General features: G+C 36.8%; 1 protein-coding gene across 5 annotated transcripts in view; it reads left to right on the top strand.

Moving 5' to 3' along the window:
* PCGF5 (polycomb group ring finger 5) overlaps window positions 1-15880 on the top strand; it is a 114844-nt gene that overhangs the window by 88765 nt on the left and 10199 nt on the right. For 4 of the 5 annotated variants that reach the window (XM_067710024.1, XM_067710021.1, XM_067710023.1 and 1 more), the window contains exons 7-9: window positions 3632-3730; window positions 6373-6462; window positions 13842-13901. In XM_067710024.1, coding sequence (XP_067566125.1) covers window positions 3632-3730; window positions 6373-6462; window positions 13842-13901 — 249 coding nt within the window. The remainder of the gene's footprint in view (window positions 1-3631; window positions 3731-6372; window positions 6463-13841; window positions 13902-15880) is intronic. The other variant, XM_067710025.1, reaches the window with a different exon arrangement.

Genomic DNA, 15880 nt, shown 5'->3' with positions numbered 1-15880 from the left:
TGAAACTATAAAACTCTTAGAAGAAAACATAGGGATAAGTTTTCATGACCTTGGATGTTGCAGTGGATTCTTAGAGGTGACACCATCAGGACAAGCATCAAAAGAAAGATAAATTAGACTATCAAAATTAAAAACTTTTGTACATCAAAGAACACTGTCAAGAAAGTGAAAGGCAACCTGCAGAATGGGAGAAAGTATTTGCAAATCACATGTATGATAAGCCTTTGTATCCAGAATGTATAAACTGCTTTTACAAGTCAACAACAAAAAGCTAATCTTTTTTTTTTTTTTAAGTGGGCAAGGGATTCGAATTGTATATTTTCGGAGAAATGTCTGATAGCCAATAAGCACATTAAAAGATCCTACACATCATTAGTCATTAGGGCTATGTAAATAAAAATCACCATGAGGTACCACTTCACATCCACTAGGATGGCTATAATTTTTAAAAAAGGAATGGGTAGAATGTGGAGTAATTGGAACCCTTATACATTACTGATGGGAAGGTGAAGTGCTGCAGCTGCTGTGAAAAAGTTTGGCAGCTCCTCAAAAAGTTTAACAGAGTTACCATATGACCCAACATTTCCACTCCTGAATACATGCTCAAGAGAATTGAAAACACATGTTCACACAAAATCTTGTACATGAATGTGCATAAGAACATTATTTGTAATAGCCAAACAGTGAAAACAGCCCAGATGTCCATCAACTTATGAATGGATAAAATGTGATAAATCTACCCATTGGAATAGTAGTCAGCTATAAACTGGAATTAAATACTGATACATGCTACAACCTGTACAACATGAATGAACCTTGGAAACATTATGCTAAGTGAAAGAAGCCAAACACATACTGTATGATTCCATTTATATGAGATGTCCAGAATAGGCAGTTCCATACACACAGAAGGTTAGATTAGCAGTTGTCAGGGTCTGGGGACAGGGAAGAATGAGTAGTGACTGCTAGTGGGTGTGGAGTTTCTTTGGGGTGATGAAAATGTCCCAGAACCAAATAGTGGTAGTGGTTGCACAGCCTCACGAATATACTAAAAACTACTGAATTGTATGCTTTAAATAGTGACTTCTGTAGTGTTTGAATTATATTTCAATTTTTTTAGAAGTCAAAAAAAGTCAAGCTTGACAATTGGGTTAGCTGGTGGAGATACTAACCATATCATTCTGAAGATGAGAGAAGAAACATTGTAAGGTGTTTGGGCTTAAAAACAAACAAAAAAATCCAATAATCATTATCACAAGAACTAGAATTTGTTGAAGTGTGTCCTAGAACTGGAAGCCCATCTAACTTGTGACATGGACCACTATCTGACTTCAGATCTAGTCTTTATAACTCTTCTAAAAACAAAGGGATAAAGAGTAAAAAAAAGCCTCTAGGGTAACCACCTTAGAAGCAGAAAGGAGCCTTTTTGGAACTGTTCCTCTTCTGGCCTGAGTCAGAAGGGACCGGTTAAAAGGCAAGGGGATTGTTCCATGAAAGGGGAAGTTAACATTCTTCGAAACACAAACCAAATCTTTTCCATATATTACTTCTTCAAATATACAGGTGTGCTAGAATGTTGATCCCCTCAGGGCAGCAGAGCAGGGTCTGGGCTACACATCCACTGCCCCAGGGGTCTCCCTTTTAACCCCGCTGTGTGTAGTACGAATGTTTCCATTTCCTATGTGTGTCATGAAATGAAATGGTTAGGGAAGAAGCACTGCTCTTAGGGTCATCTCTTTAAGGTTCTCCCCACCTGCCTTATCATCGTGTACTGATCGCCCTTAATTGTCATTGCCCCTCTTAAAATATGTCAACTACTTTTCAGAGAGCTATACAGCAGTTCCCAAGTGCACTTAGCTAGGAAACAACAAGGTTAATTTGGTGTAGTTATATTTTTATAGAGAGAGAATGCATAATTGTTATATTTTTATTTCCAACGTACTTACAAATCAAATATTAAATAATCCAAGATGGAATTTTGTTAGCGATCGATGTCAAACCTTATTGGATTATAAATTCCAGAAATAAGCTTTTGCCTACTTTTTAAAATCTTTGCTCTTCTGACATCTCTATACTTACTAATAATTTTGAGAAGGTTATAACTAATGACGCCAGGTCATTTCTGCAGGTTCTTTCAACGTTAGACTTCCTCACAGATAAGAATGCACTTAAAGGGTCTTCCAGTACCTTCACATTATTCTCTGACTTAACTGGGACCTATGAAACATGCTAACAATTATTTATAAGCTGTTTAGAGCAAGAAAACAGATAGGAAACCTTGATGAGGTTGAGATGATGTGAGCAGATAACAGAGAATGTCTATGTGTGTATCTATCACTTTGTTTTCATGCTGACTAGAATGTCAGTCTTCCCATTTGAAATGGGTAGAATACGTCTTGCTTTAGATGTGACTTTTAACTTGTTTTCTTTTAATGGATACTTTACCATCTGAATTGTGATCAGGTGTCATTTGTAGGTTAGTTTCTGTTGGTCTTGGCTGGGAAATATATTTTGCTAGGAATATATTTTGACTGTTCTACTTTTTGACTTAGTGAATTAAAGAACATCTCCAAATTGTTGACCTAATTTCCTAAACATAAGTAGAAGTAACACTTTATACCTTCAAAAAATTCAATTGGGGGCTTCCCTGGCGGCGCAGTGGTTGGGAGTCCGCTGGCCGACGCAGGGGACACGGGTTTGTGCGCCGGTCCAGGAAGATCCAACATGCCGCGGAGTGGCTGGTCCCGTGAGCCATGGCCGCTGAGCCTGTACGTCCGGAGCCTGTGCCCCGCAGCGGGAGAGGCCACAGCAGTGAGAGGCCCGCATATCGCAAAAAAAAAAAAAAAAAAAAAATTCAATTGCTGGGTTTTGTTTTTGGTTTAGTATTGATAACTTTTAAGGTTTGGGAATGTAGTTTTGTTTCACAAATTGGTTCATGTTTATCATGTCTGCAACCTCATTTTGACTCATTTTGGGTGTCCATTCTAGATTGGTTTTTATATTTTAGTGATGTTCAGCCTTAATGAATGAATTAGTACTGCTAACGAAATGCAAAAAATCAAGGCATGTACAACATTGTTTTTCCAGTAAAGTACTGCCACAGCCCATCAGACACTGACTGGGCATATTTCTTCCCAACCAAGAGTTCATACTACACGACTTCTAGTTGGTGGGGATCTTGTGGCCTAACTGGCTTCTCTCTGTTGAACCCGAAGTCTCCTCAGATCCCCATTTGAAATCACTGCTTTAAAAAAAAAAAAAATTTTATGTTTGACGGTTTTTTTAATGTGCCTAATTCTTTCAAAAGTGACAAAATATTTTATATGCTTTTTGTGACTTTATTTTCAATTAACCTCATGATGTATTCTTTCCCAAAAGGTTTAGAGGAATGCAGATTGCATGTTTGCAAGGATTTTCCTAGTACACAATGATGGTACATGATATTCTTGAAGAATATCATCTAAGTACCCAAGAATTAGGAACATTTTTACTCACAAGTACTAAAGAGCTCTAAATTGAAACATTTTCAGAATACATCTTGAAAATACTCAAAATGATAGTGGAAATGACACCTGTAGTGTTATTAAAAGCGAGGTAAAATATTTTCATTAGTAATCTTTATTTCCTTTAGGGTTTAATGAAGAAATTCATTCGGTGTTCTACACGTGTAACTGTGGGAACGATTAAAAAATTTCTAAGTTTAAAACTAAAACTTCCAAGTTCTTATGAGGTAAGTTAATAATCTAATCTTGATCATTTTGATAATTCTAATCTGAAGTAAAATTCTAATAAATTAATTTTGTGGAAACTTTGGTTACTTTCATGTTAAAAATTTTTGGAATGTAATATTCTATTTCTGTAATCTGTGTTTTTGAATTTAACGTCCTGACTAAAACATGATACTAATAAACCTAACGTTTTATGATTAGAGGAGATATTTAAATAACATTAAGTATTCTTGAAATAAATATCCCAGCTAAATGGATACTTTTTTTTTTAATGCCAGCATGCTTTATGGTATGTCTTTTTCTTTCAATCTGAGACCTTTCAATCCATTTTAATGAATTCTTTATAGACTTCTTTTTCAGAATGTAAAACATGGTCTTTTTATCAAAGGGATTTTGTAATGTTCATTTAGTTCTGTAACATGCAAAAATGATATTTGCTTAGACCTAAGTAAAACCAACATACTGCATCTGCATACATGTAGTCTACTAGTTTCTTACAGAAGTCAGTTGCCCTGGTGTTGATCACTGTACAGCTTGTAATGTGTGCAGTGTTAGAGAATGTTTATGACCCTATAGCTCTGGCTATCCCTTACAAGGAGATGTGGCTACCATTTCTCACCTGCCCAAACGGCAGTCTTGCAACTTGTGTCAATTTCCTCTTCCCCCCTTTGAGTTCCTCTAGTCGCATCTAAAACAATTAAAGGTCGAGGCTAGCTTCCAGTATAAACAGAGACATCAAAGGAAAAATAGTTTTTCAGGCTTATGTACAATAGTATTCATATGAACAGTCATAGTAGAAATTAAACAGGATTTGAACATAGGTATTGACAAGTATTAGGTCCGTATTTTGAGGAAACCTCTGAACCTGACCTTATTTTAAAATGTCTTGCAGATGACTAATTAATCTATGGATTAAGAATTCTTATGTGTTTGGTCCTATAAAAAAATTTCCAGAGATAGTAACTTTTACATTAGGAAAAAAATTGTGAATGTTAAAGCCATATGTACTTGATAAAAAGTAAAAGAAAAAAAAGATTTATAGATATAAACACAGTGAAATAGAAAATGAAATTGTTTTTATAATTTGGTTTTGTTCTTTATTCTCTTCTTGCAAAATACCACTTGCAGTTTTATTTCCTTACTTTCAAGTGTGACTCATTGAGTTATTTTCTAGTTTTCAGGAAGTTGTTAGAGCTGAGAGAACTGTTGCTCTCATACAGTCTTACCGCTGGCACTTACTACATACATTTCTCTGTAGACTTTTCTATAGAAAGGATGGAAGGGGGAGAAACTGAATTCACTGACATCTCCTTATCTATCCCAATGCAAAGAACTTTCCCTATGATTTTTAGTAATATTTACTGTTCCCCCCTTATTTTGCTGCCCCACATGTGAGGGGATGATTTAATGACATTCCTAACAGCTGAAGCGTCTGTAACAGCACTGGTAACTGGGGCAGGATGGTTTGGTTTTCAAATGACAATAATGGAAGCTGCGTACCTAGTTGGGAATTGCATCCTAAGTAAGTCCCTTTACCTCTTTGCTTATGAATTTATTTTACAGGCAAGATAAAGAAAATGAAACTATCTACTTTGTTCTTTTAAAAACAAAATGGTGTCTGAAAAACATTCTGAGGTCCATTTAAGTCACCATAAATCATCCAAAAATCAATATAATTTAGCTAATAATTTATCTAGTACAATTGGAACTATACTCATTTTAGACTTAAAGTTCAAAACTCCAGTCTCTGTCTAGCCAGACAAGAATTATTTAAAAGCCATTCTTCCTCCTTTCCATACTTTAAATCCTATCAGTTTGCTTTTAATCTCTAGAAAACCGAAATGTTTTATTTATAGGGATCTATAATAAATGCTTGTTTAATGATGCTTTGTTGAATTCGTAAATCACAGCCACAGCTCCTGTGGCCTTGCTAAGGACTGGGGGCAGCAGGGGTTGTTCGGTGGCTGCAGCTCTAGAGCAAAAGTGAGCACTGATAAGTATGACCCTTTTTTGAAGTTCCATACAAGGTGGGAAGACGGCCTGGTAAATACTATGCAGTTTACCAGCTAAGCAGAGCAGAGAGGTGGAGAGCCCTGGGAGATGCAGGCCTGTGGCCTGGTCCTAATTGTTCTGTCAGCTTGAATACCTTGAAGCCCCCAAAAATCATGTATCCATATGCATTCATTTACCCGCTGCAAATCTAAACTAATGCAGAGGAGGAAAGCAGCTCCTTCAAATGAGAGATGAATTCATAAGCCACATGTGCCATGAGGAATTGTAAGGTTTCCACAACTTCTTCTCATTCAGGGAGAAATCACAGAAATATGTCTCAATCTCAAAGGCTGCACAGAGACATAGACTAAGAAGGTTCACATTGCGTTTCAAAATTAGGTGATGAACCTGAGATAGAGGTATGTGGGACAAGACAGCCAGTGATTCATGTTAATTATATCTGAATTGTTAATACCTATGAGATGAGGCCGTGCTTTTAATAGAAAGATCCAGTGTTCTTCTCAAATAATGGACACTACTTCTATTTTGATATAAGTATTTGAATCTTTTTTGAAATTTGGGGAAAAAATGTAAAACACTTATGAATTGAGAATTATTTATGTTAATGGATCTGTAACTATTCTTTTTAAAGTTGGATGTGCTGTGCAATGGTGAAATTATGGGGAAGGATCATACTATGGAGTTCATCTACATGACAAGATGGCGACTAAGAGGCGAAAACGTAAATTGCTTTTATATACCTACGTGTATATTTAGTTCTTTACCATTATGTTATTCAAATTTAACAGTTACTTAGACACTTTAAAAAAAAAAAAAAAAAACTAGCTTGGGAAAGAAGAAACTGGTTCCTCTTATTGTTTCTCAGCTACTCCATGATAGTTGGTCCCAAGTACAAGGCCGAGATCTGTGTTAGATGTGGTTTTGTTATATTTAAGGTAAGTTTAAAACATCAGTTTGAATATGTTCAGAACTCAGCTAACCTAGAGACGGAGGAGATAGCACTTACATTTTTTTAAACCCCAGTAAATTATGGGAACTTTTAAGTTCTGCCCTGACTAGTATGTTTAATGGTTAAGATATTTTTTGTTTGTGGTAGAGGAAACAGATAGGGTAGAATCTAGATAATCTTTTTTTCAGGTACCAACTTTACATTGAAAGTATAAAATCGGACCGAAGGGTAAGTGAGTTTGCAGTGGTTTCTGATGCCAGAATTAGATTGCCGTGCCTTAGGCCCCAGGCAATATGGGAGAGATGATTAAAAGGAGGAAACTAAGAAAATTTTTTTGAAAACCCAAAAGGAGTTTGTATTTTGAACTATATCTTTGATTAGGTTAATTAGAAGGTTCAGGTGTATTTTATCTGAGTTATATGTCACATTGATATCAGGGAAATTTGAGGGGCTAGGGACTGTAAGGCTGGTATGTAGCAGTAAGGAATACAGTAGTAATTATAAAAAACACAAAATTAAGAAATGCAGCCTCACCCAATTACAGTGGCTCAAAAACATACTTATGTTGAATGTAAACATCTATGGAACTTTTTTTTTTCAGAAGAACTGTCTTGGTATGATAACAATAATAAATGAAGCACGTAACTTCTTAATTCAGAATTTTTTTCCATTCACATCCCACTTGGATGACGCCTTCCTTGTGAGGCTGAGTTCTCGTGACCAGGAGGAATAAGTTATGTTCTAGTCCCAGCCACCAACTGGTTGTGTGCCTTGAGGAACTCATGAAACCTCTCTAGGGCTCCTTTTTTTTTAATTCTAATTGTCTTTGTATTTGGTAAATTACTACTTGCCTATGACATTTTATATATTTTTTAATGGTTCTACATACATCACTCTCATTTAATCCATCTAACCAGAATGTTTTGGGTACCAAGTACAGATTACAGAGGTAGTCAGTTCTCTTGCCTGGCCCTGCTGGGGCCTAAATATTGTGATATTACACATAATAGTAATACCACAATATTGGTATAATTTTAGCTTTCTTTGATAGTTCACTGGACACTTCAGTATGTGTTAGTGCTTGATATCATCATTATGAATAGGTTTGCCTTAAGGTTGGAGAGCTGTAACTCATCATCCACTGCAAGACATCTACTGATACTCACTTGTCCTTCACCAGATCCCTTCCCAGAGGTCTCCCACACTGCCAGTTATTTTAATGTCATAGCATGGAAGAGCTAATTCATAGAAATTGTTATTAATAAAGAGAAACCAGTCTTCACTACAGTTACGCTTCTGATTACACATTTCCGAATAGTTTAAATTCCCTGGTTAAGGCATAGTTTAATAAAAATTAGTTCAGAAAAATGGTTTAGTACCTTATTTTTATTTGGGTAAAAACAACCAATAAATAGAAAAAATGCCACATTTTATACTTAGTACAACAGTAAAGAAATAGCCCGTTTCATTTTTTTGGCATGACAACCCTGTTTTTTGTGTGTTCTCCTCCTCTAAACCTGTTTCTCCCTCAGCCTTCACATTCTCATCAGTTCCAAGATTAATAGTTCCATTTTTCCAGTTTCTCAGACCCAAATCCCTAAAGTCAGTCCTGATTAGTTTCATCCATCCTTAGCAAATTCTTTGACCTCTACCGTCAAAATACAGTAATGAGAATCCAGTTACATCTTATCACCTCCTCTTCTGTCACTCTGGTCCAAGCCACTGTCACTCTTCTCCAGAATTTCTATAAAAGTCTCTTAACTGGGCTCCATGCTTCTACTCTTTTTTTTTTTAACGTCTTGAATTTCTCACAGCTGTGTCTTTTAGTTTTTTTTTACATCTTTATTGGGGTATAATTGCTTTACAGTGGTGTGTTAGTTTCTGCTGTATAACAAAGTGAATCAGTTATACCTATACATATATCCCCATATCTTCTCCCTCTTGCATCTCCCTCCCACCCTCCCTATCCCATGCTTCTACTCTTGCTGCCACCTGTGCCCCCTCCCATCTTCACCCAACACAGCAGCCAGAGTGACCCTCTTAACACAAGTTAGAACATGTCGCTTCTGTGCTCTAAATTATCCCGTACCATCTAATGGCATTTAGATAAAAGCCAAAGTCCTTCCAGGGACCTATAGATGGTGGACCCCACACAGTTTTCCCCAAAGACATCTTTGCTCTTACCCTTTGCTCCCTCCCTCTCGCTTCACTGGCCTCTGTGTTTGTTTCCTCTAACATGCCAGGCTTGCCCTTGCCTCCCCAAATATCCACCTAACTTGTTCCCTTTACCCCCTTCACCCAGAGAATTTTGCTTCTACATCCCCTCCTCAGTGAGGCCTCTGACTTCCGTTAATAGTCCAACCCCTCTCCTGATCTGGCACTCTTAACCCCTTGTCATGCCTTGCCATTCTCCACAGTATTTCATACCGTCACTATACCTCTTCTGTATGTTTATTGTTTGTCCCCAACTAAAATGTAGCCTGAGGGCAGGGATGATTATTTGTTCACTGCTCAGTCTCCAGCACCTAAAGCAGTGCCTAGTACAGATACTCAGTAAGTATTTGTTTGAAGAGTAAATTGAATGAAAGTTTTGTCTTTTATAAGGTAGTAGTTAGGCAAAATATAGCTTAAAGGTCATTTTGTTTATTTCAGTCTGTTTCCCGTTTGTTTTCTGTTAAACAAATTTTAAATTTTTGCTCATGTTCCAGTTAATTATGAGTTATTATAATTGATGAATTCTGACAGTTGGAGTGAATGGACAAACTAACAATAAAACAATTCTTTCTTGATTAAGCCCCTTCCAGCATATTTATTGCAGTCACATCCTTTCCCATCTGTACCCTTCATTGCCAGCAAGATGCCAGATTGTCTGAAAAGCTCTCGTTACTGTCTCTACTGGCATTGCTAACTGGCTGTGTCTTGGGCTGGGGTCGGCATATTTCCTAAACTAATGACCGCCTTATGGTTCTTTCACTTACTTCTGATACTTTTTTATATTAAACATTTTAATCTACCTGGGATTTGTTCATTTACACACACACACCCCTACAACAAGGCTAAGACTCTAAAACTTATTCTAAGAATTTTTTGCCAGAAATAGTTTATTGAATAATTCATACTTTGCCTCATTGTTTTGAGATGTCACCGTTATCTGTGCATATGTATCTAGACATGTGTACACATGCAGATGTGTATATCTATGTTCCTGGACCTTGTTTTGTTCTTCTGAGTAGGGCTTAATCCTACACCAGCATTGCACATTACAGCTTTTATAAAAATCTGATCACATAACACCCCTATCTAAAACTCCTCAATTGTCCATTTTCTTTGCGATATATTTAAATAAAGTCCAAACTAACTTAAAAGGAAAATAGTTGGGCCTTCTAGGTTACTTTATGATGTCTATCAGCATCTGTTAGGAAAAAGCTCATTTTTTTTTTTTTTAAATTGTGTTGGCTAGTTTTCCCCCTTTATTGTTTAGATGAGCTTGAGAATGGGATTGTGATTGGCATTGTATTAAATTTCTTGATTGACTTGGCTGGCATTTGCAGTCTTTTATTCTGTTTGGTGCTGTGGGGTGCCCTCTGAAGTTCTGGACTCTTCTCTGTGCCTCTCAGTAGAGTCTGTGGTTTTCTTCCCTCTTCATGTTGGATGCCACCTCTGCCTTTCTGGGTCTTTTGCCTCAGGCAGGATCCCCCGTATTCAGATCACCTCTTGGCCTTGTCCTCTTGCTAGACTCCTGGGGGGAACCTCGGGGAGTCAGTTTTGCCTCCACTCCTCAGGAGCAGGACATTTCTGCCTGTGCCACACAGCATCTGGGCCACTCCTCCCCTTTATCCTGGGACGGTTTCACTTCAGGCTCAGCCTGCTTTCTGTCCTCTGTGCTCTTTCTGGATCCTTGTCTTCATTGTGATTTTTTTTTTTTTTTTTTTTTTTTTTGCAGTACGCGGGCCTCTCACTGCTGTGGCCTCTCCCGTTGCGGAGCACAGGCTCCGGACGCGCAGGCTCAGCGGCCATGGCTCACGGGCCCAGCCGCTCCGCGGCATGTGGGATCTTCCCGGACCGGACCAGGGCACAAACCCGTGTCCCCTGCATCGGCAGGCGGACTCTCAGCCACTGCGCCACCAGGGAAGCACATTGTGATGCATTTTTGAAACTTTTATCTTTAGGAATCAAATATCCAGTCAAACTTAGCTAAGTCCCAGAAATTTTTCAGTTCATAACAGTATTTGCATCTCAAGATTGGTGTTCATCTTTTGCTTATTAGTGGGAGAAAATGTACCTTTTTTTAAACCATTGCTTCGCAAACTTTAATGCAAATCACAAAACACCTGGGGAGTCTTGGTAAAATACAGATTCTGATTCAGTAGTTCTGGGGCGAGGACAGAAATCCTGCATTTCTGACAAGCTCCCAGGCGTTGTCTGTGCACCTGATATTTGGGGCCACGCTTTGAGTAAGATGATTTTAGGGGACATGATCCATGACCACTGACCTGCCCTGTAGTTTCCACATCCGTAAATTGAGGTGTAGAATTGAAGAATTAGACCTCAGTTTGGAAGGGACTTAATCGCCAATCTAATTACATGGATTCTGTTTATAATATCCATGCAGTGTTCATCACATTTTTTGAAACATAAATGGGATCATACGTATTGTTTTGCAGCTTCTTTTTCTCATTTGTTAATATGTCTTGTGGAGAATCAGTAAATTTTATAATAATTATTTGTAACAAGTTGATAGTATTCCACTTGTGTGGCTGTAGCATAATTTGATTAATATGCTCGTTTGATTTGACTCGTTTAGATTTTTTTCAAATATCTTGGCATTACAAACAATGCTGTATTCCAGTGTATATATCTTTTTGCATATGTGGAAGCATATTTATTGGCTAAATTCCAGATGTGGATTTACAGCAGAGTATGCATGTTTTAAATTTTGATAGGTACTGATAAATTGTCCTCTAAAAAGTTTTTAGCAGTTTATAGTCATACCAGTAATGTATGAGTGCCCATTTTCTGATACCCTCACCAACACTTCATATTTTCAATTTTGTATTTCTTGTGTGAAGTTTCTTTCCATATCCATTGCCCCTTTTTTCCATTGTGAACTTTATCTTTTTCTTACCGGCTCCTAGGAGCTCTTTATGTATTCTGGATATTCATCTTTTATTATGTATTTTGCAGCTATTTCCTCCCTGTTGTATCACGCTGCATAGTTTTGCCTCAGTTTTTTGGTCCTTAAAATTGGGGTAATAATACCTATCTTGAAAAATTTTAGTAAGAATTAATGAAATATTATATAATAAGGTACTTAGCAGAGTGCCAGACATAATAAATGTTATTTTATTAATAGCTTATGTATGTTTGCTTTCATTATTATTATAATTCTCTCCTCCTACACTTAGTCTCATGTCTGCAAACTAACTGTTAATATCTCTGTCTCTTCAGCCTCAGCTTTCACCATGAACTCATGTTCTTCCTGCTTACCTTTCCTTGGGTAGGTTGAGTACCTACTCTCAGGATTCCCCCTTTTCCCAGATAATCCTGGTTGGTTTTATCTCTTCCAACAACCCCCCGCCAGTCCCTACCTAAAGTTACTGCACCACGTTTGCCTTGCTTTGCTTTCTTTGCATTACCAAGCAATTTGAGGAAAAGCAAACATCTACCTTGACTGATACCAGAGATTAATAGGAAACAAAACAAAAACAAAACAGAACAGTGAAATTTGCCTCTTTCTACCCTCTTTACTTGTTAAATGCTATTTGGGACTTGCATAGTTAGGCAAAGTCTGGTAGGCCGCAGTGTGGGGAGTCTTCAGAGAGAAGGGGGAAGGTTGTCAACGATAGTGCTGTGTCTTACAGCATGTTGATGAGCCCAGTACAGAAATTCAAGGACTAACTTCTAGGGAAAAAATTGCTAAAGTCTTCCAGGAAATGGAAAATATCTAAAATTTTATTTTTAAAGCTACCAGTATATTTGTTTTAATAATTGCTTATTTAAATATTCTTCCAAAGTATATTTTAAAAACCTGCTCTGGGATGTTAGATTTATCCTGGTTAATTTGTATCTCACATTTTTTTTTTTTTTTTTTTTTTGCAATACGCGGGCCTCTCACTGCTGTGGCCTCTCCCGTTGCGGAGCACAGGCTCCAGACGCGCGGGCTCAGCAGCCATGGCTTACGGGCCCAGGCGCTTCGCGGCATGTGGGATCTTCCCAGACCAGGGTACGAACCCGTGTCCCCTGCATCGGAGGCAGACTCTCAATCACTGCGCCTCCAGGGAGGCCCCATATTTTTAATCTTTTTTTTTCTGTTTTGAAGAAGCACACGATGTTGAATTCATATATGCATAATTTTAAAGTGTGTTATGTTTCATAATTCCATTACAGTTCAATGTTTATGCTTAATAAGGGTTCAGGATAATATTGAAAAATCAAGATTTGGGAATGATTTTTTAATATGAATGGTTAACCATTAAAAGATGGTAGATTTAGAAATGAATCTACTCACTGGTTTAAAAATATGTTAATTCATTGATTTACTCATAAAACATTTGAGTGGCTGCCGTGTGCCAGTTCTGTGCCTTAGCTCTTAAGATTGCAAATATGAATAAGATTCAGACTCAAAGAGCTCACAATCTAATGCTATTAAAATAGTTATGGAGACTAAGAGTCTAATCGGAGGAATATAAAGAACCTAATCTAAAACAGAACATGGATCACTTACAGGCTGAGGCAAGTTCCCTGCCCCTCTCAGAGCTCTGAGATCCTCAGACAGTGTTCCCTCTCAGGGTGGTTGAAGAGGTCTAGCAGAGATTGCTCACAGGAAAAGTTGGAAGAAAGAGGGTGCCCCTCCTGGATTGAGAAGGCGAGGGTTTTCTCAGGAATTTAGTATTTGAAGAGGAGATGGAAAGGACAGGTCACCGTTTTGGTAAATATTTGCAGAATATTAACAAAACTCTTATCTAGAGACTAAAATAATTTCAAGCTAAAATTTACCAGTCACTAAGTTATTAAAGACTTTTTCCAAAAACAACTACCATATTCTGGAAAGTGTTTACTTAATCATGTTGACTCATGTTTGACGTTAAAATATTTTAAATATGTATCCAGTTGTGGATGCCTCTTATCTGATGAGTTCATCTCCTCCGCAGTTTCGGTGTCTGAACTGCTCAGCTTCGCAAGTCTTCCCTCAGGATGGCCCTTTGTATCAGGTAAGAGGCACTCACGACTGTACATATGACCCTCTGATGCCTGCCTGCCACAAAGGTGACTGCTTTCACCCCAAACTCAAGTTCCTAAGACATGTAACTTTGCAAAACTAAGACTTACTTGAGCTACAAAACTTCATCTTTTCAACTTATATCCCCAAAGTTTCCCATTATTTTAGTTCTCTTGAATTATCTTTTTAATTTTGCCAAACTAAAAATGAAGTTATAAATGTTCAGGCCATTATTTATGCATCAGGAATTGTTAATAATTACCGCTTTCAGCCCATGAGAAATCTCTGCTCCATATTGGATCTCTGCTCTATACTTAACACTTCTTTGTGTGTGTGTGTTTTTAATTAATCATTCACCCACAAGTGAAAGATAAAATGCCAGATTAGGTGAAGCTAAATAACAGCAACAGCTCAATGCAGTTGTGAGCTCGCTTACTAGGCCCTGTCCTAAGGACTGTATTTGAGTTACCTCTTCTAGCGCAGAAATGATAGTGAACTGATTTAGTAATGCACTGAGCAAACGTGAACATACCTGAGAAAAGTTTATCTAATATAAGTACATTTTAAAAATTTGGAAAACAGAAGAGACTAAGTGTAGAATAGTAAGGATTACTGTTGAGTGTAGAGATGATCTATGATCAACCTTAATCCATGGATTAACCATGGCATTTCTTAAAAATCTCCATTGTTCTTTTATCCCAGAAATTAAAGTAGTCTTCATAATTATTTCCTTGGAGCCAAGAAAGGAGAACTGTAATTATATAACAAACTTAACTAGCAGACTTAGCTCTGATGTTGCAATTTTAGGGTTGGGACAAATAATTATATGTTAAGTATTAGAAGAACCACTTCAAATCGAAAATGTTAAATTAGCATTTTATCTAGAATTTCCCTCAGTCTCATTGTCAGTGCTGTGATTGTGGAAATCTCCACACTGTCATTAAAATGTGTGTTTCTTAATACACACTTTTTAAGTTTAGTCATGGAGTAAGCACATTTAGCAACTATAAAGGCCAATAGAAAATCATTTAGAGAAAAAAAATCATACTTCTCCTTATATTATGCAGTTGAGGGTGAGGGGTGAGTAAATAATTTAACTGAGCTGGTGAGATATGCGTAGATGTTTCACTGACTTTAGCTTCACGGCTGATTTTGAGATGCATTGTAGTGATGCTCCTGCCTTTAGTTATAACTCATACATACATGGCTTTTTGCTTTTACTCTTGGCACTGATGTCTATTTATTTCCTGAGAAATAAAGATATTCTTAAACTCTGATCTAAAGTTTTAGAGAACTAGAATAAGACCAAATTTTCAAAAATCCACACACACTTCCTTTTCTAACTTCAACACTTCATTATAGAGTATAGTCCTGTCAGAACATCTTTAGCCAAAATTCACCTAGAAAATTTCAAGGAAAAGATTATCACTATTATAAGAAAGTATTATTATATGTGTAGCTTTATGCTATTAAATTTTTTAATTTTGTGAAAATTTCATGAAATAGTTTTCTAGGAAAATAATAGTGGACCAACATTCACCCAAGAAGAAAATGTAAATCACTAAATTATGGAAGACATAAAAAAAATTACATTACAGATACCTAAATATAAAACTACTTTTAATGGTCACGTTCCCTCATATTTTCAAGGAATAGATCATTCTCATTCTAAATTGGTTTAAGTCATTGAAAAAGATGGAATTTTTCCAAATTCATTTTACAAAGATAACATAATCGTGAAAGCAAAAACTGACAGAGAACCTGCAATTAGAAAACGAGTATCAAATCTTATTTTGAACATAAAAACAAAGATGATAAAAACATACTAAATATACTAAAATAATATGCTAGAAGAATAATAAACCAAGACCAAGTAGTATTTTTATCAGAAATGCAAGAATGGCTTCATGCTGGGGAGAGGGAAATTATATATATATATTATATCCTAAAAACACTAAGTCAAATAAATAC

This window comes from Pseudorca crassidens, chromosome 16 (genome assembly GCF_039906515.1).
Source record: "Pseudorca crassidens isolate mPseCra1 chromosome 16, mPseCra1.hap1, whole genome shotgun sequence".
NCBI lineage: Eukaryota > Metazoa > Chordata > Mammalia > Artiodactyla > Delphinidae > Pseudorca > Pseudorca crassidens.
The sequence above is the reverse complement of the archived record's forward strand: the minus strand, read 5'-3'. Positions and strand labels throughout refer to the sequence as shown.